Raw genomic sequence first — 20,296 nt, 5'->3', positions numbered from 1 at the left:
TTAATAACTAGAATTCAAATTTGCGCGCGCCTTGGCTATAGAGTTTGCATATGTTTTCATGCTTATGATATATTCGACCAATCACATCACGAATAAATTGATTTCACATACATTTCATCTCTATTTTAATATTTAGACTAGAATTTGAATTTGCGCGCGCAAGCGCGCGCCTGACTGTAGCATTTGCATATATTTTCATGCTTATGATATATTCGACCAACCTTAAAGGTGTAACCTCATGCTGACGCTTGACGCTGGTTATGAGCGTCAAATTGGGTCACGTGGTTAATTTAGGCCGTGCTGCCACCTGGAAAAAACTTAGTAGCGTCAAATCGTAAAAAGCTAAACTCGGTTTAGCTTTTTATGCTGAGGGTGGAGCGTCAATTTACAAATAATATAATCGAACTCGAAAATAATCGATTTTGACAAAGTTTAAGAAGCCAAATTATTTATTTCTGTGTTAAATAAATGTCTGTTTGAATATTGAATAAATATAGAATAATATTAATTTTAGAAGGCAAATGCAATGGCACTGTTTGAAGATTTCGTCGATGTAAGTAATACATTATTTAAAATGGAAACAATAAATGTGGGAAAAATGTTTGGATAAAATTTGGTTAAATTATTTTTTATATGAAAAAAGTAATCAATTATTGATATTTTCGGGCCAACTAGATATAAGAGCTGCTCAAATTGTACAGCTGTCATTCGAATATAATTTTCAATTTTTTCAGAGTATGAAGAAAGAGTTGGGAAGACGGCTTCGAAAAATCCATGCTCTCGTCGTAATTTAAATAAAGGATGGATCCAAAATTTCTTTGGTGTATATTTTTTTTTAGATCTCTGGATAACTATTTCATTGCATAATAAAGCACATATGATCCTTTTACGTCGAATTTTTTTTTTTATTTGCGCTTGAATTATTTTTTGACACTGATAAATCCACAATTGATAATCATATTCATCTGCCATTGAAATTTCGATAAGTCACTTAAATTTGATGTAATTATTTCATTAATGTTTAACATTTATTGTTGTCATAAGTTATTTTACTATTACCATGTGTTTTTATAAAAATTAGGTTAAGAACTAGCTTCTAGGTATATCTCGAGATATCGACTTTCGATATTCATACATTTTTTTCGCCGCTGATTTTTTTAATTTGACGCTGGCATTTGACGCTGGATATGTCTTTATTTATTTCAGCTAGGTGGAGCTATAGTTTGACGCTCAAAGCTAGCGTCAAGCGTCATCATGAGGTTACAACTTAAGGTGCGATTTCACGACGACGCTTGACGCCAGCTTCGAGCGTCAAATTTGATCACACTGTATAATTTCGATTAGAGTGCCATCTAGATAAAAAGCAGCGTCAAACTTTTAGCGTCAAGCGTCATTTTGACGAAATAAACGACCCTAGTTTTACAAGTAAGAAAAATCGAAAGTTTACTTATCAGCCTATGTTATACCCTAACCTATTTGGATCAACAATAACAACAACAACAACAACAACACATAATTTTTATGACAAATCGATCACAACAAAAAAAATGATTTAAAAAATTTCCGCTAATAACTTTTTTCAATTTTCACATGCGGTATTTTTTTATTAAATTTTTTTCATAATAATTTCACTGTTATAAAATTCTAAAAAAATTTATAACATTTGTCAACTTTAGTGTCATAATTTAATGAATATTGGAATATTTATTAATATTTTTATAGATATCAATAGGTTAGAATAAAGAATAGCTATAGATTTTACCTCATCGAAATCCATTATATTTTTTTTATTTTAATGTTTCATAAACAATAAATAATATTTTTAATTTAATTAAATAGTACATAAGCGTCAATTAAATAAAGCTCAGAATTTTCAGCTTTATCACTGCTCTTTATCTAGATGGCGCTTTGATCGAAATTATACAGTGTGATCGAATTCGACGCTCGAAGCTGGCGTCAAGCGTCATCGTGAAATCGCACCTTTACGAATAGTTTGATGCCACATACATTTCATCTCAATTTTATATTAGGATAGATTAGAATTTAATATTTAGAATCATCAACAATAATTAATGAGAAAATAATAAATTTATTAAAAAGATAAACAAATGATGATTCTATGGCATTAAAATTTTTACTACCAGATGGCGATCAAGTCAAGAAGCACGACCCGTATAACAAGCTTGTATATAATTAAACATACAAACATATGATTGCTTTAATTACTTTTTCCACGGCATTTCACAGTTGCCAATCTACACTAGAAAAAGTTGCCAGTCTTATTGGGTAAAATGTCACCCCAACCCGATCAAATTACTAAAAAATTTGTGCAGAGTTCTCACAACGAAAGTATGAAGTTTTATAATATTATTGTAAAGTATTAAAAATTGATAACTCACAAAATAAAAATTTTCCGTGCAATAAGTATAGTTTGATTCGTAATAATTTCATCTCATAATAGCGATCTTTCAAAATTTCAATGATGGTGTACATTTTGTCGAGTGGATAATTATTTAGTGCGTGTATTGGCGCCGTTTTCTTATCCATTGCATGTCAACCATTTTTTGTACTATTATTTTTAAGTTAAAGATCCCCCACCAAACGAAACAAAAGTGTGAGGTTGATATTGTGCTGCTTACACTTTTAATTCTTCGATAAAGTATTTTTGGTTAGGTTTAATATTATGTGTGTAATTTAATCGTTAGTAAAGCCCACACCGCCAAGTGACCCGTAAACTTGTAAGCTAACTCGTAAGGAGATTTGAAAACGCCGATGTAATTATCGGCAGCGGTTTGTAAAAATGATGGTGTGATACAGCAGTAAAAACATTTAAGGTAATGACGTATGTAAATTTTTGATAAAATCTGTGTTTTTCAGAACCACCGAGAATGTGGTTCATTATTATGACGATAAAATTGTTACACAATGGAAGTGTGTGAATTATTTTTTTTTCTTGAAGAGTGAGAGAGAGAGAAAGCGTGTTAGTGGATCATTGGCCGCCATCCCGTGGTGCACCGCCGGCCGTGAACATTATGCAACTTATCTTTACAATTACTGTATCCCTATAATAAACCTTTGTAATCATAACCTATATAATAATAATATAACCTCGTAAATGTCAACATTTTTATTCAAAAAAATTTAACTATATTGATTTTTTATTAAATATCTAAAATATTAATATTTTCTTGAATACATTGATAAAAACTAGAAATGCAACGATAAATTGCCAATGAATGTTTAAGTTTTTGTCTAAATAATCTGTTTATTTTTTTTTTTTTTTTAGTTGATACCTGTCGATAAGTAAGAATTTGAGACACTATGGAAGTCTCGGGCGATTTAACCCTTCACTGGGAAGAAGATGTTGGAAATGTTATCCACGAAGAAGTTATATGTGATCTAGAAGATAACCTGACCGATCAAGATGGTGAGGTTATTGGAGCTTGTGAAGAAGTTTGTGTTGAAGAGACAGTTCAAACAATAATTGACTCAAACTCATCAACTCATAATTTACCATCGGATACTGAAATATTAATGGTGCCACAATCGAATGATATAGAATCGATTTATATTATGCCACAAGAAGATCAAGGGCACGATTATTTAAATATTCAAGTCACAGAAGAAGTCATCACTGATAACTGGGATCGCTCGGGTCCAGATGATGGGTTTGTTATTTATTATTATTATTATATTTCATAGTAAACACATTCACTTTTATTAACTTTTATTGGTATTTTTTATTTCTAGAGTTGAGATTCCAGAAACAAAAGTATCACATGACAATTTATTAGAATATGATGATATGGAGATTCCGATTGAACAAGATCCTTATACCAATACGCGACCTTATCCGTGTGATTTCTGTAGCCGAAGGTTTCGCAAAAAAGCAAATCTTATGAATCATATGACAACACATCAAAACGATCGACCGCATAGTTGTAATCTTTGTGGTGCACGTTATGTAAGGAAATCTGATTTAATGAATCATTTGAAAACACATGCATATGCACCACCTCGTGAAGGTTCCGATGATGATTTAAATGACGAAGATTCTCTTGCTTTAGAAGATAATGATGATATTATGAAGGGTCGTCGTAAAAAGATTCAATCTTCTGTACCAAGAAAGCGAAAGAATAATGCAACTGTTATTGCAAAACATAATATAAGTCCTGATGTTTTAACTAAACTGAACAAATTTGGAAGAAAGTCTTATGACTACGTTGAAGAAGACTTGCATTTTGTAGATGATATAACAACACGGGGCGCAAATTCAAAAGCTTCGAGTTCACGTTGGACAGAGTCGTTGATTGTCACAGACTCTCAACCTCCTCGATGGCCTATTTCTGATCCTACAAAGCCCTATGTTTGTCAGTACTGCGGAATGGGATTTGCTCGTGAAAAAGCTTTAGCATCACACTCCCGATTTCACGCTGGCGATAGCCCTTATGAGTGCTCCAATTGTAGTGACATGTTTTGGGATCCCAATGCACTTCGTGAACATATGCGAGTTAAACATGGACTTCCATCGAGTGACATTGATTACGACATAAATGAAACTTACACTAATGACGAAAGATTTGGACAATTCTATTGTGATGTATGCGCTGTTGCATTTGATCGTATTGATCTATTAAAGCGCCATCGCAAAATCCATGTTAAACAAGAGACGGAAGAAGTAGAAGAAGAATCAAATCAACATCATGTTTGCAATGTTTGTGGAGAGTGGTTTGAAGAGGCACTTGCACTTCTTGCACATGCTGAACTTCATGCATCAAGATCACCAAGTCGTCGATGTCTTCTTTGTGGTGCAAAATGTCGTGATGATGCTGAAGTTGCAGAACATCTACGGCAAAATCATGCTGATGACGCTCCACCAAATACATGTACACTTTGTGGTAAAACATGCAAAGATAAACGAAGCCTATTAAAACATTCTTGGGTTCACAATGTTGATAAAACATTTGGTTGTACTAAATGTGGAAAAAGTTTTCACAGCAAAGCTCGGCTTCGGCGACACATGGTATCACATCGTAATAAGATGGTAGCTTGTGATGAATGCGGTGAAGAATTTCCTGATGGGCGCGCTCTTGTTAGCCATCGTCATTCACACAACAAAGAATTAGGTGGAAGAACATTTCCATGTCGGGAATGTGGTAAAACTTTTGGTAGCCGCAGTTCTCAACAAATTCATTTACGTATTCATACAGGTGAAAGACCGTATGGTTGTAGATTTTGTTGGAAAGCTTTTGCTGATGGTGGTACATTAAGAAAACATGAAAGAATTCACACTGGCGAAAAACCCTACGGTTGTGCAATTTGTCCTCGAGCTTTTAATCAACGTGTCGTTCTTAGAGAGCATGTTCGTGCACATCATTCGGGACCTGATCCTAAATATCACGGAAGCTTAACACCATTTTTTTGCAAAGTTTGTAACAATTTATTTGGTACATCTGAAGAAATCGTTCTTCATATAGTGCAACATTGTGACGAGAATACAGCACTTCGTCGGCAACCACAAGTTGGACCAAGAAAATATAAACGTAGACGTAAACTCAAGTCTCATGAGTCACCTTTACCAGCTCTTACCTCACAGTCAAATGAAAATTTTAATACATTAGAATTTGGTTCAGAATCTGATGATAATACAAAAAGAAAACTTGGAAGAAAAAATAAGCAAAATCGTTCAAGTGTTGAGGAAGGTTATCAAAATGTTTTAAAAAGTTTTGAAAGTTCTTTACAGAATATTAATTCAATTGTTAATAATTCGAAGACTTTAAGTTCAGCTAAAACAAGACTTACGAAAAAGAAATTGAAAAAAGACGAGAAAAAAGTTGGTGAAACTCAATTACAAGCTCAACCTGGTCGGCCGCGAATGATACATACTCAAAAAACAAGAGTACCTGTTGAGTTAGGAACAGATGGAGCTAAAAAAGGCCAGAAAACTAAAACTATGGTCACAAGAACTCCCAAAGTCATACCCACTGAACATAAACTTGGAATTTTCTCTGGTGGTGAAAGAAATCGCCCAAGAACAAAAAATGTCAGTTATCACAGTGATGGTAAAGTTCAAGTTACGCTTGCGACATTTCCAATGCCAAAAGATTCATCAGATGATATTGCGCCACCAGTACAATCGATTAATCCAGAAAATATTAAAATGGAAATGATTGCTGCACCCAATAACATAACAATTAATTATGAAAGTAATAATGGTAATCTCGAAAATGTTAACAGTAAACAAGAATCGTTATCAAAGAAAAAAGTTGTCAAAGGAAAACCTGGAAGACGTGCCGTAAAACAAGTAACGATAAAACAAGAACCTCAAGATATAGAGATACATGAAGAAATCGGTAGCAAAAATAATGAAGAATACGCGTCATCCACAATTTATAATGAACCTGAAATAGATGGTAGTAATATGGAAGTAGCATTTGAAGCTAATGTCATTGCAGATGAAGAAGAACATGAAGCAATACTTCCAGACTTGGATGGTGTCAATCACGATGGAAACTTGACAAATAACGTCAAATTAAGTGTAAAAGTTGAATCGACAACGCAGCATCAACATATTATGTCAAACGTCAGTGAAGATGTTCCTGAAACTATTATCCCTGATACTATTGAGTATACGTGTGAGATGTGTGCTGCTGTATTTTCAAGCCGTAATGAACTTTTAAATCACGTACCTATACACATTTGATTTAATTTATGTGTAAAAATGTTCTAAATTTTTCATCTACACTAGTTTTATCATTAAAGGTCTGTTTTTGTTTTTTTTTTTTGTTTATTTCACATATATTATTGAAGGTATTAGAAAAACACTTGAAGTTATGAATAAAATAAATTATCAAGGTCTAGGGGACAAAATTAAATTCTGCTCGTTATTTTATTGATTTAATAATTTTTCAATAGTTGATTATTTCCTTTTTCTTTTTTTTTATTTTTTAATTATAACATACTAGTAAATTTGTTTAACGAAAATTAAAGTTTTTTTCTTTTACTCTAAAAACTCTTAATGTTAAAAACTCTTATGCAATAAGAATTTTGAAAATTTGTAATAACTATTAATTTTTTATAGATTCAAAAGATATGATTATTTTTTTTTAATCTAATCTACATACAATAACTGTGTATAGTTATATATAATAAAATATGCAATGTTACGATCAGTACAATATATTATTACTATAAATAAAATAACAAAAAAAAATAACTTGTACATTTGTTCATAAATACAAGTATTCGATTATAGATACACGTAACTAAGTAGTTTTCATAAGCGGATTTAGATTAAAAAACACCTTTTTATGTCTTGAATTAAGAAGTATATTAATGAAGTAACGTGAGAAATATTGATTGTGCAATGATTTATAGATAAGTTAACGAAATATCTCCTATTTCTTTAACTTTGATTAATAGAAGATTCAACGATCAATTGTTAAATAATCTCACAAAACATTGAAAACATATTTCTTTGCACTTTATTTTTTTTTAACCTTGAAAAATTTAATTAAAATCTAATATATATTAACAATAATAACATACAATGAGAATTGTAATGAGTAAATTATAATAATATAAGATACTATGTAAAGAAAAACTTTACTTTTTCATAGAATTATTAAATTTATTTAGTTATTTTTTAATTCACTTGAATTAATTTTAACATTTCTTAATTTCCCAATTCTTTTTTTGATTGCTTTCACATAAATTAACAGAAAAATATTATACGGGTAGCACTGCAAACATTCCGTTTGATAATATATATTGAAAAAAATTTAATTTAGGATAAATTCAAAGTTAATGTAATCTTGTTTGCGCATTTTTATACTATTTATAATTGTAAATTTGTGTCAAATATTCTTTCAATCATTAACGTGATACTAATAACTATTTTTATCATGGATAAAATGATACATTCGAAATTATTTTAATGCTGAATTAAACATTAGTTTTAATTAAAAAATAAAAGTTTGCCTTAATTGTATAGTGAATAATGATTTAAAAAAAAAAAAAAAAAAAAAAAAAGCAATCATTATTGATGTCGAAATTATTGACAAAAACAATATGTATATAAGATTCTCATAACTTTTAACTTCGAATGCTTGAATATGATAACTTACTGCTTGACTAATACACAAAAATTCATAGTAGTAACAAGAAAGTGATTAATTTCTGTAGACATTTAAGTACTGAGAAAAAAAAACATCTTTCATACCAAATCGCTTTAATAAATATATACTAAAAAAGAAAAAAAAAGAAAAATAATATTTTCAACAATTAAAACTATTAAAAGAATAAAACGGTTCAATATATATTACTTGAGCTGTAATATAATCACAAATTTGTAAGTAATTTTAATTTTACAAATAATGTTAAAAGAAGTAATCAATAGTAAATATTTATCTATGTTTTATGGTAGAATTTTAGTCAATATTAACATGTATAAGAGTTTTAAGCTAAATATTATTTTATTGTTTAAGTTAGAAATGTTGATTACAGTCGTAATATAATTTATAGAATGATCTTTAAATTGAAAAATTATTATAAATTGTGTATGAAAACTTTGTCACTTTAACATTAAATAAACATATTACTAATAACAACAAAATAGTTTATAAATTCTAATTGAATTAATTAATAAATTGTAAAAATTGTTGAAATCGGTATAACGATGCGATTTTTAGTAATCCGTAATTGTATTATTCTATTTTTTGTTTTAATAACTAATGATTACATTGAAACAATATCTTCAACGTCCAAAGTATAGAATATAACTTTTTTTTAAATCGTATTATACTCAATAAATATGCTATATTAATATTTAGCAGTGAGTGTTTTTAAGAATTGATTTATCTGCAGAGGATTAAAAGAAACATCACATGTCTTGATTGCATGAAAAATTTTATATAAATTTATAAGCTTTCATCACAACATTAATTACATTTATTTACATTAAGGTATATAATCACAAATTCCATAAATTTCTCTTTCAAATCCTATTGTAATAACAGCACCAAGTATCAAAACTGCACCGATAATACTGGTAGAGTTTGGTATATCACCAAAAAAGTATACTTGAATAACATACGCTAATATAATGTCTAGAGAACGTGTGACAGACACTTTACCCGCTCCTTCGATTTTTAAAGCTTTGGTGACTAGTATTTGACCACAAAGTCCAGTTGCAGCAACCAAAAGTATTAGACCCCATGTCATCCAGTCATTCGGAAACGCTTTGATGTGTTGATGAGCTTCCGAAACAAAGAAAAAGAATAGAATAGATGAGACAAGAATCCACATTGAAATGTTGAGAACAACAACAGAGTAATGAATTTCTGAACATTTTCTCATTATAACAATGTTTAATGCTGTGAAGAAAGTTGCTGCAATAGCACAAATGTAACCCATCATATCGTAAGATTCTGTTTCATGAATCTGTTAAAATTGAAAAAGTTTTTATATTATTCATCAATTAATTATAATAAACAATTGGGTGATTGTTTACTTTCATAATCATCTGATTTTTTGGTCCTAAAAAATTGAATACATGAGTTATTGACCGATGCTTTTTATTTTATTTTTCGTCACTACGGATTCCTGAATCTTTCAATAAAAATTTACGAAATTTTGCAATATTTTTTTTATTTTACTTGAAAATTTAAAGTGTCAATTTCTGGAATATCTTACTATTTTTTTCTTAAAAATCATAAAAAACTGACCAAATAAAAAAAAACGAATGTTATGATATCATGATTCACAGATTTTTTTATTGTTTCTAAAAAATCATGAATTTTGATCAACAATTTGAAGGTGATCAAAAAGGATTTGTAAAATTGATAAGATTCTACTCAATCGCATCCAAAATTGTAAAAGTTCGAAAAAAAATGGACGTATCAAAAAAAATTTCTTTAATTGTTTTATTTTTAATGTCTAAAGTAAAAGCCCCAGTAGCTGTTCAGGAACCAGTACTTGCTCACTCCATGTATTTGTATATCTATATTCACAAATGCAGATATACTAATACATGGAGTGAGCAGGTACTGGTTCCTGAGCAGCTACTGGGGCTCTTACTTTACCATGAAAAAAAAAAAATATTAAACGATCATTGCATCACTTTCAAATTGTTAATCAATAATCAAAACTCATAATTTTTTAAAAAATTCATGAAAATTTTCCACATCAAGATAATATAACATTTTTTTTAATTTGTTCAGTTTTCCGTTTTTTTGAAGAAAAAAAAAGAGCATACGGTACTTGACAAATTAATGTTTTATGTCAAAAGAACCAGCTGATCGTGAAACTAAACAATTACAAATGATTGTTATATTACCTGAAAAATAAACGGAGGTCTTGATACTAAAATAACTCCGGTAAAAAGTATAGTCACTACGAAGATTCGTAAAACCCCACATGGTTCTTTAAGAAAAAGAAATGATAACACTAAAACGATAATAGGAGAACTGAAGATAATAGTAGTTGCATCACCAAGAGGTAGTTTTCTAAAACTATAATATAGCAATGCTAAAGTCATCCCTCCGACTATTCCCTTTGAAAAATACACTTGATTAATGAAAAACAACAATGTTAGTTACATTGATAAATCCCAACAGAGTTTGGGACATAACATAACATTAATTGAAACTTACTTGAAAATTGAGCAGTAGTCGAGATCCTTTCGGTCCAAGAAGATTTTTCCCATATCGAATAGCTATAAAAATTGTAGTTATAATTTGTAGAATAGCACGAATTCCAAGTAGAACCATAGGGTCGACATTTTTAACAGCTTTAACAAAACCTGAACTTATAGTAAAAAAGGCACCAGATATGAAAGCGAGTAAAATACCAAACCACTGGGTTCCATCACGGTAAGACTCAATATTATTTTCAAATTGTTCAGTGTGTTGATAGGTTGGATGAATACTGTTATATGAAGTCATTGATTCAATATTAAATTTCATGTTCAATTTGATTGTTGGTTTCAGAAGAATCTAAAGATACTGATGAAAGTTAATAAAGTTGTCATACAACAAGGACACTCAATGTATTATACTTATTGATGATTAACATATTAATGTACACAATGCTGAAGCTTAGTAAGATTAAGAGTGATGTTTTCAAAATAATATTTACTGTCTTAAATTGAGGACAATAGTTACTACGAGATTACGGAATTAACAAAAGCTATTCTATGAAAACACAGGGAGAGAAAATTTTTTGTTAACGCTTAATGGTCTTACGTTTTTAAATAACGTAATCTGGCATCATTTTTATCACTTATACTTTCTGTTTCATATATTTAAAATGTAATTTTTTGTCTTGTTTCGTTGTATCGTTTAAATTGGGTATTTTTTTCCAATCTATATCATGGTTACTCGATTTTAAAACACAGTAATTGACATTTCTTAGATTTTATTTTTGTATTATTTTGATAAGAAAAAAGTTTACACTCTAAATTGATTAAAAAAACTCAAGTCAATTATTTACTTAACAAAAAAGTCAAACATGCAACAATTAAAAAAAAAATGTAATAAGATTTTAATACACATGTATTTTCAAGCAGTAAACTGAGTTTTTAGTTTCAAGATCTTTGGAAAAAATTTTTATATTTTAATTTTTAATATTTGTTTATTTTAGAAGCAGTATCTTCTAAAATACATACGAAATCTAAAAACACAATTTTAATGGGACGTACAAATCAAGACAAAGTTTTTTATAATCAAAAGTATAACAAAAAATTACAACTGATTATCATCGAAAAATTCATTAATGCAATCACAGCCACATCGTAAACAAACTTGTAGAAATTTGACGTATTATTTATTAGTGTGAAGATTAGCTAAATCGGTAAACTAGTTTAAGAATAGCAGTAGTTCAAAATTAAAAAAAAATAATCTTTTATTTTCGTTATTTTTTACTTTAATTAATTAACTTTTGATTGTAAAAATCCATCAAAGATCTGCACAGTTCATCTTAAAGCTTCAATTTTTTTGTCTTCGTAGTTTTTTGAATTACATGTTTCTTTTATTGTTGATGAAAGTTAACTATAGCATTCGCTTCCATAATTTTGTGAATTATAAGAAATATTTTAAAAAGCGATTCCTATTTTAATGTGCTCGAAAACTTTAAAGATGACTATGTACTGTAAAAATGACTAGATCTTTAACTTATGCTTTAAGATTATCACTCAGATAAATGAGAGAATATTTTGAGATTTAAATTGAATTACTTGTGTCAAAAAATTTTGTATCTACAAAAATTTTTCTAAAAAATCGTCACAGCATACATCTGAACAAAAATCTTTTTTTCTTTTATTACACTAAAAATAAAAGACAATAATGTAATTTAAAATCATATTATTTTTTAAGCTAGGAGCATTCAGAAGATAAAACAAAATTTAAAGAAACGTACTCCAGAAACATGTGGTCCAAAAAAATTTCAAGCTGTCATCTAAAAAGTAGCTTATTTTGAGAGGAATGATTCTTATGCAGTTAAAAGTATTTTATTAGCTATAAATTTAAAATTATGCACTAGTTTCAATATAAAAATATGGTAAGTTCATAAACTGTATAGATTTCTGTTATTAATGAATAGATAAAATTTCTTCAATATTAATTAATATTTTCTAATGAATTCGTAAAATTTCAAAATCACATGAAGCTTTTATGGTTAAGAAAAAAGGCCCCTCTTGGCCTGGCAAAAAGGTTGCTGGAATAATATGATAATTGCCTGCTGGTACATCTTCAAGCTCTAAACTCACGAACCCAGATCTGAAATTAAATATTAATATTTTCCATTTTGTTTATTGTTGTGAAATCATTAATACTATAAGAAAAATAATAACATGTGTAAAACTGATATTGACACAGTTTAACATTGGCATCGGTATTTCAAAAACTGTTCTAGCAACAGAATTGATTTGTCGTGCTAAATTTATTACTGTAATCAGAATTTTGTTGCTTCTTTAATTTTCGAGTAATCGTTGATAATCTCGGACAATGCTAAATTGAATCAATGATAGCTTTACAGACATAAAATAATAATAAAATAATCTAATAATGGTAATTAGTATTTCTTAACCTGAATGGTCCTGAAGTCTTGTTTTGAAAAGTGGACGGCGTATTTGTATTATTCATAGAAATTATTTCAAAACCAATTTGATATTGTTTTGGTCCTTTTAAAATTATCAAGAGGTAATTATTGTTGTGAGTACTTTCTAAATTAATCTGATAACGCGGATTATCTTGATAAGTGCCTGGATGATTACCGCATCCTCCAGCAGTTTTATCTTCCATTTTCCATTGACCATCTTTGATCTGAAGCATGTATTAGCTAATATTAATTACATGAAATATTAAGTGAAGCAATAGAAAAAAAAAAAAAATACCTCTTTCTCAAATTTGTACGGCTCAGACATTTTTTTTAAAGAAAACGGACATGTTCCATATGCTCTTAGAGTGTAGTAAATTGTATTCATTTTTTCATATTGAGAAACAACAAGAGTGTACTTAGATTCACTCTCAGGATTCAATTTAATCTTTGTCAAATAATGTGGACTGTTTATTCTTACTCCGTCAATATACGGCGGTGGATCATGAGGATAAAACACTCTTTTTCCATTATTTTTATAGACTAAAACAGTGATGTATTCTTGATTTTGTCGAAAGTCTGCTATATCGGTAATATGCCTAGTTAACAATATCCATATAGCGCCTGAAATATTTGGTTGTTGAACTTCCAATGAGAACTGAGGATTGTCTGATATATTATAAGCATCTTTGATAGGTCCTACTCCTGCCTTCCACATTTGATGAATACAGTAAGTATATTTGAAAAGTTTTGGATTCCAATTAAGATAAAAGACATCGAAAAAGCGACAAATACTTTCGTAGTCAATCCAAAAAATACCATTATCATATTGAGATGCTGATTCGGGATCGTAATTAAGAGTTCGCTTGAGCTGTGGTGTCCAGTGATGAATATCATGCTCGGAAAAATTTCCGCGCCATCGTAAATGTGACCAAGGATTTTTCAGCTGCAAAAGTCTTTTCCCGTCAACAAGTCGAATATCTAAAACAGCATAAGCATGCGTAGGAACTAGACCGGTTTTGTCAGATACTGAATCAGACAATTCACCAGTAGCAACAGTTGCAAGAACACTTCCATTATGAAGACGTTCTAGGAGAATTTTAAATAACCCATCGACATTGAAATCTGGTTCATTAACTCTAATTGCCCATCTTTCTGGTATCCACCCTGTAAGGGCGTGAAGATCAATGTTACTGTTTGACCCCGGAAAATCATAACCACCCATGACTTTCATATATGCTTTTTCCAATAAAGAAATCCAGATTTCACCACGATTGCTTGAATATGAACATAATAACTGATCATCACTGCCAACCGGTAATGAATCATCGATTACAACTTTTCTTGGTATTCCGTTTATATGAAGTTTAACCATGTACTTTCCATACGGATTGTAAAGAGGAGCTTTATTATAATTCTGAGGGTAGATAATAGATGTAATAAGACGGTTACCAAATTTCTTCTCATACTGAGCACTAACGGCAAGAGATGCTACAAAAGAACAATCAGAAACAACCGTTTGTTTAATACTGAAATAATCTACGTGGTTGTTCATTAGCATTTTTGGCTCAGAAAAAATATCACTTGGTCTCGCCCACCTAGCGAAACTATTTTTTTGTTTTGGCGCAAGCTCTAATAGACCATCTTTGTCAACGAATACCGTAGAAAATTTAAATTTTTCTGCAAGATCGACGCTCATAAATGGGACGAATTCATTGTCATTTATGTGAGATGTAGTCAACAATACTTTCTTCTCTTCCTCTGTGTAATTGCCACTACCTCCCGTAACCTTGAGATGAGCACTGCTTCCCCGGTGAAGTGAAGGCTTCCGAGACCTTTCGGGTGAATTATTGCCTGGTAAACAAGTCAACTGATTTTTAAAATAATTTTAAGGTTAAAATCAGTTTTTTAATAGCGATTTACCAAAAGAAGGCGAACTATTGACAGAAGTTGTTGGAGAAGCTGGAATCGTTTCAGGAACAGTAGGTAAATTTTGAAGTAGAGGCAAAGGATCGAATATTTTATTCCTGTCGATTCCTTCCAATTCTTCGGCCCTGTTTATGGCTCGCTGAGTTAAGTTTGTCAGTTTTGCCTTCACATTTTCATTGCCGATTTGCTTTTTCTACATAATGGGTTTAAATACAATATATCAAAACTAAAAATTTATTACCTAATTAAAATACACTTACGATATCTAGACCAAGTTCAGCGGCATCTGCATAAAGCATCACTGCTATGTTTTTCCATCCCCATTCATCAGCATCCATAGCTTCTTTGAAAAGAAATTTAACTTTCTGTAATTCTTCCTCTGATTCTGATGCATTTTTTTTGCCATCGTTGACTAATTTAAAATGAAAATAATAAAGAGAGTGATGGTAATTATAATTACTAGTTAATTACCATTAGCATTAATAATTTTTAATTGGATGATTTTTAAACTTTTGTTGGGGATTAGATTAACAGAAAGTAAAATATTCCTTTTGTGTTAATTAGTTTTTATTATATGTAGTATGTAACAAATACAAAAATCGAATGAAGAATTTTTTTGTGAAAAGTTCAATCAAGAGAAAAAATCTATATATTCTTCTGTTTTGTTTATAAATTTTTCATCAGATTTTTCTAATACAACAATTTAACTGAAGTTTATTGTACTCAACGTTGTTACCTAAGTCCAATGAATAATCCATTGTAACAAAATCTCAATTACTTTAAAACATACCCGTGTAAAAAAAAGATGTCCCAAAAGTGTCACAAAAATGTCCCAAGCGGGGAGCTCCAAAATTGACACAATTTGGGACTATTTTGTGACACCAGATGAAAAATCAAAAATATAAATGTTAAGCATTTTTAAATTCTCACAAAAAATTTTTTCAAACTTACGTCATTTTTTCAACTCATTTTGCAAATTGTTCAAGACCAAATCAGAAACATGATCTGTTTTGATGGGGTCAGATATTAAAAACAGAATTTAATTTTTAACATTTTTGTGACTATTTTGAGATATATTTGTGACTATTTTAGAACATTTTTGTGACTATTTTGGGACGTTTTTGTGACTATTTTGGGACATTTTTGTGATTATTTAATAAGGACACATTTATGACTTTTTTAGAACACTTCACTATTTTAAATTATTTATATAATTATTTTCGAATACATTGTGTCGATTGGGACATTTTTAGACATTTTTGTGACTTTTTGGGACATTTTTGACATTTATCATAGTCTTAGAACACTTCACTATCTTAAATTATTTAAATAATTATTTCGGGATAGTTTTGTGCCGATTTTGGAACATTTTTGTGACTGTTTTGGGACTAAATGTGTCCTAAAATAATCACAGAAATGTTCCAAAATAGTCACAAAAACGTCCTAAAATAGTCACAAAAATGTTCCAAAACAGTCACAAAAATGTTCCAAAATCGGCACAAAACTATTCCGAAATAATTATATAAATAATTTAAAATAGTGAAGTGTTCTAAAAAAGTCATAAATGTGTCCATAAATAATCACAAAAATGTTCCAAAGTAGTCACAAAAATGTCCCAAAATAGTCACAAAAATGTCCCAAAATAGTCACAAAAATGTCCTAAAATAGTCACAAAAATGTTTCCAAATCGGCACAAAACTACTCCGAAATAATTATATAAATAATTTAAAATAGTAAAGTGTTCTAAAAAAGTCATAAATGTGTCCTTAAATATCCACAAAAATGTTCCAAAATAGTCACAAAAATGTCCCAAAATATTCACAGAAATGTCTTAAAACAGTCACAAAAATATTCCAAAATAGTTTAGTTTAGTTTAGTTTATTAACAAAATTATGTCAAGGCAGTTGCCGAATGACAAAGAGTAAGTATACATATAATTTTACATTATTGTGCAGTTTAACTTATAAATATTTAGAGTGTTTTACACAATAATATTTTTAGATAGGTGATAATATTATATACTACATTAAAAATTAATATAAAAATTTAATTTATAAAGAATTAACTAATAATTTTAAGAATCTTTGATGTTACTAAAGAGACAGGTAGGAAACTTTAAATTAAAAAGAAGCTATATAAAGAAGGTTAACGAAGTTTGAAGATTAATAAAATAATGATAGAAGCATTTACAACAGTTTATGATCAAACATCTAAATTAAATAAATAATCAAAAATTTTATTTTTGAAAACCTCCAAGCTTGATGAATTTATAATGTCCTCTGGTAGTTCTTCCCATAATCGTATAACTGTAATTACGAAAGAAGACTCATAATGAGTGGTACTGAAATTTGGGAATTTAAAGAGAATATTATTTTTCTTGGCTGCTAGTCTCTCAGAGCGTCTTACAGTAAGGTCTTCTTGAAATAATTCGCGCAAATAGCTAGGTTTACCAATTTCTAATAATTTATAAAAGTAACAACAAGTAAAATAAATTCGACGACTCTTTATCGAGAGCCATCCCAGTTCACGTCTATAAGGCGAGACATGTTCATCTCGCTTTAAATTGAAGATGAAGCGAATTGCTGAATTTAAAGAACGTTGGAGTTTACAATCATTTTCATCAGTTGCATTTAATAATACTATAGAGCAATAATCAATTAACGGTAAAATAGTTGCCGATACAAGTAATTTTTTAATTGATGAAGTGTAAATATTTCTACGTAATTTCAGGCTATATAATGCCGAATTGATTTTACTTATAGTTTTTGATGTGTAAGTTCCACGATAAATTACACGTAAAATGAACTCCAAGGCACTTGATTGATTCAATATAAGGTAGAGGTACACCATCAATTTCTAGCTTTGGAATACCTTCTCGCATAAGAGCTTTTACTTTGTTATTTGATCCCATTACCATTGCTTTAGTTTTAAGTAGATTTACTTCTAACCCATTATCTCTGGCCCAATCAACTACTGCTTGAGCATCTAGGTTCAACTGTCTAGTAGCTTCATAGATTTGATGACTATAACAATGTAAATAAATATATTTATCATCAGCAAATAAACCATGATTTGTATAAGTAAGTCGTTTAGCCGCAGAGTTCATAACTAATAGAAATAATATGGGTCCTAGAACAGACCCTTGAGGAATTCCAGATGTTGTAGTTTTAAACTCAACTGGCTTACTATCTCCATCAAGTACAGCTTGCGACCTATCAGATAAGTAGGACAGAAACTACTTAACTGTCTCAGGAGAAAATCCTAATTCTATCAAGGTTTTTATAATAATTTTGTAGTTAACATAATCAAATGCTTTGGTCAAATCAAAAAAGACTATTAGAGTTAATTGATTACTATCCATAGCTCTGGAAATATCATTTGTTAATTTTAATAGGGCAGATTGAGTACTATGATGTTTTCTGAACCCTGATTGATATTTATCAATAAGATTATTATCCTCAAGATATGTAACTACTTGGTTAGCAATTATTCTCTCGAAAACCTTACTTAGATGTGAAGTATTTGCAATGGGTCGTATCAGAGAGGGAACGCGGTGGGAGAGGTCTTGTTCAATGGTAAGATGTAAATTGCCTTCCAAGCTTGAGGGAAGATAAGCAGTATTTCTAAAGATCGATTAAAAAGCTGTGTAAGAAAGATTGTTATCTGGGGAATATTGTTTTTAGCCAATAAAGCATTTAATTCATCCGGACTTTTACCCTTAGATTTGTTGGAGTAGTGAGATGAAGAGCTTGTTACATCTTTACAATGTCAATCCTCTGTTCATACAAAGGAACAATTTACCAAAACTACTATGAGACAATTTAATTTCTTCTCAAAGCTGTTGCTTTCATTACATGGTGGATGATGTCTTACTATTTTTGCAAAAGTGATTATTTAATTCTCTCTGAGTCGTAAAGAAATTCTAAGGGCGAGGAATTTGAACCTTTTAATTAACCCCAAATGCTTTTAAGTTTAGCTCCATACATTTGAACCTAATGGAATATTACTTCCAGTGCATTGCATAAATACTTTTCTCACGAGCCTCCGTAAGCTTTATTTTTAATTCCTCTTTCTTTTAATTCTTAAAAAATTTAATAGGTCCTTATTATTATTTCTTTTTGCACGTTTATACAAAGTATCACGTTCTTTTTGCACTTGGTTTTAAGTTCTTTGTGACCCAGGGATTTCAGGAACATGAGTAATTTTGCGTGAACGAATAGGGTGCAAATTCCTTCAAGAATTTCAATAATAGTCTCTTCATGAAATAAGCTAGTTAAATAATTAGGATCAGAATTTTCTATGAAAGTTCACTATCAATTTTAAGAGATTGCATCAGGGCATTGCTCATAGCTTCTTGCCAAGCCTTTGAGAAAAAGTTCTCTGCTAAGTAATTTATAATTTTCGCCGAAGGCTTCTCGAAATCAAACTCTATAATCGCATACAAGATAATCATGTCCGTTTATAAAAAGGGGTTGATTAGATTTACAAAATGAATTGACCATTTTGGATTGATTATCAAGAATAATAACATCTAACCACGAATCTTTGTTATTTGAATGGTGAGTAGCACCAAACGGTCACAAAAATAATGATAATTCCGTGATAAATGATCATGTAAATGATTAGGGGTGTTATAGAGAGGATTCTAACAGTATCAAAATGTCAAGTCTCCCGTAATTATTAAATTTTTGTAATTTATCATTAATTTTAGGAAATTACATTAAAAAAAAATTCATCTAAAAGCATTTACCTTTTTGAGGCTTCACGATAGATTACTGATAGTAATAAGCGATTTCCAGTCTGTAAATGACTTCGAGTAATTCAAATATTCAGGGTTGATTTATATTATTTGTATTAGGAACATATATGACTTTAGCTTTTAATGACTTTGTGGACTGAAAACATGCCACACCCCCACCCTTAATGAAGCAATTCCATTATCGGAATGAGTTAAACCTCTATCATCTCTTTCTGACAAGACTGTAAAGTTTTCTAAGTTAAGTAAAGAATCTGTCTTGTAGCGGTTTGAGCCATGTTTCAAAGTTATAGCAATGATATATGGTTTTGTATCTGCAACTAGATCTAGAAATTGGGCAACATGACCATTAAAAACTATTATCATTATTCAAACCTTAAGAACCTTATATAGACATGGACTGAGTATTTGGATTATCAGTTACCTCTAAGTGACGTTAATCAAGTTTAAAGTGGAGATCGGCTTCAGAACAGATCTCAACTCTTTAGTAGTATTGTCATCTTTTTAACAAAAATCGAA

General features: G+C 29.9%; 3 protein-coding genes and 2 long non-coding RNA genes across 12 annotated transcripts in view; 2 read left to right on the top strand and 3 right to left on the bottom strand.

The window, feature by feature from the left end:
* The first annotated feature begins 226 nt into the window (after window positions 1–226).
* Window positions 227–1,245, top strand: LOC123264713. Of its 3 annotated transcripts, XR_006509406.1 has the most exons (4): window positions 298–553; window positions 735–1,002; window positions 1,082–1,100; window positions 1,207–1,245. It is a non-coding gene; the product is annotated as an uncharacterized LOC123264713 (long non-coding RNA). The 3 variants fall into 3 exon arrangements; XR_006509407.1 differs by lacking the exon at window positions 1,082–1,100 and having other exon boundaries at window positions 304–553; window positions 1,207–1,221; XR_006509405.1 differs by lacking the exons at window positions 1,082–1,100; window positions 1,207–1,245 and having other exon boundaries at window positions 227–553; window positions 735–889.
* LOC123264714 lies at window positions 654–2,055 on the bottom strand. Its single transcript, XR_006509408.1, has 2 exons — window positions 1,763–2,055; window positions 654–1,413 (listed from the first exon to the last, which is right to left on the bottom strand). It is a non-coding gene; the product is annotated as an uncharacterized LOC123264714 (long non-coding RNA).
* Window positions 2,056–2,235: 180 nt separating this feature from the next.
* On the top strand, window positions 2,236–6,907 carry LOC123264712 (zinc finger protein 569). 2 transcript variants are annotated; one of them, XM_044728142.1, is made up of 3 exons: window positions 2,236–2,349; window positions 3,287–3,668; window positions 3,751–6,907. In XM_044728142.1, exons 2-3 carry the CDS (start codon window positions 3,322–3,324, stop codon window positions 6,701–6,703), a joined length of 3,300 nt encoding a protein of 1,099 aa, XP_044584077.1. In that variant the 5' UTR covers window positions 2,236–2,349; window positions 3,287–3,321; the 3' UTR covers window positions 6,704–6,907. The 2 variants fall into 2 exon arrangements, with proteins under 2 accessions (XP_044584077.1, XP_044584076.1); XM_044728141.1 differs by lacking the exon at window positions 2,236–2,349 and adding an exon at window positions 2,356–2,834.
* A 1,126-nt stretch (window positions 6,908–8,033) lies between these two features.
* On the bottom strand, window positions 8,034–11,426 carry LOC123264568 (solute carrier family 35 member G1). The gene is made up of 3 exons (XM_044727878.1): window positions 10,653–11,426; window positions 10,337–10,552; window positions 8,034–9,441 (listed from the first exon to the last, which is right to left on the bottom strand). Exons 1-3 carry the CDS (start codon window positions 10,962–10,964, stop codon window positions 8,959–8,961), a joined length of 1,011 nt encoding a protein of 336 aa, XP_044583813.1. The 5' UTR covers window positions 10,965–11,426; the 3' UTR covers window positions 8,034–8,958.
* A 154-nt stretch (window positions 11,427–11,580) lies between these two features.
* Window positions 11,581–20,296, bottom strand: part of LOC123264566 (calpain-7-like) — a 30,834-nt gene continuing 22,118 nt past the window's right edge. For 2 of the 5 annotated variants that reach the window (XM_044727872.1, XM_044727873.1), the window contains exons 3-7: window positions 15,282–15,433; window positions 15,016–15,214; window positions 13,391–14,946; window positions 13,084–13,319; window positions 11,583–12,773 (exon numbers count right to left, since the gene is read on the bottom strand). In XM_044727872.1, coding sequence (XP_044583807.1) covers window positions 12,629–12,773; window positions 13,084–13,319; window positions 13,391–14,946; window positions 15,016–15,214; window positions 15,282–15,433 — 2,288 coding nt within the window. In that variant the 3' untranslated portion in view covers window positions 11,583–12,628. Of the gene's footprint in view, window positions 12,774–13,083; window positions 13,320–13,390; window positions 14,947–15,015; window positions 15,215–15,281; window positions 15,434–15,757; window positions 15,811–20,296 lie in introns of all 5 variants that reach the window. The other 3 variants (XM_044727877.1, XM_044727875.1, XM_044727876.1) reach the window with 3 other exon arrangements.

The sequence above is a fragment of the Cotesia glomerata genome, linkage group LG5 (genome assembly GCF_020080835.1).
Source record: "Cotesia glomerata isolate CgM1 linkage group LG5, MPM_Cglom_v2.3, whole genome shotgun sequence".
In the NCBI taxonomy this organism is placed as follows: domain Eukaryota; kingdom Metazoa; phylum Arthropoda; class Insecta; order Hymenoptera; family Braconidae; genus Cotesia; species Cotesia glomerata.
The sequence above is the reverse complement of the archived record's forward strand: the minus strand, read 5'-3'. Positions and strand labels throughout refer to the sequence as shown.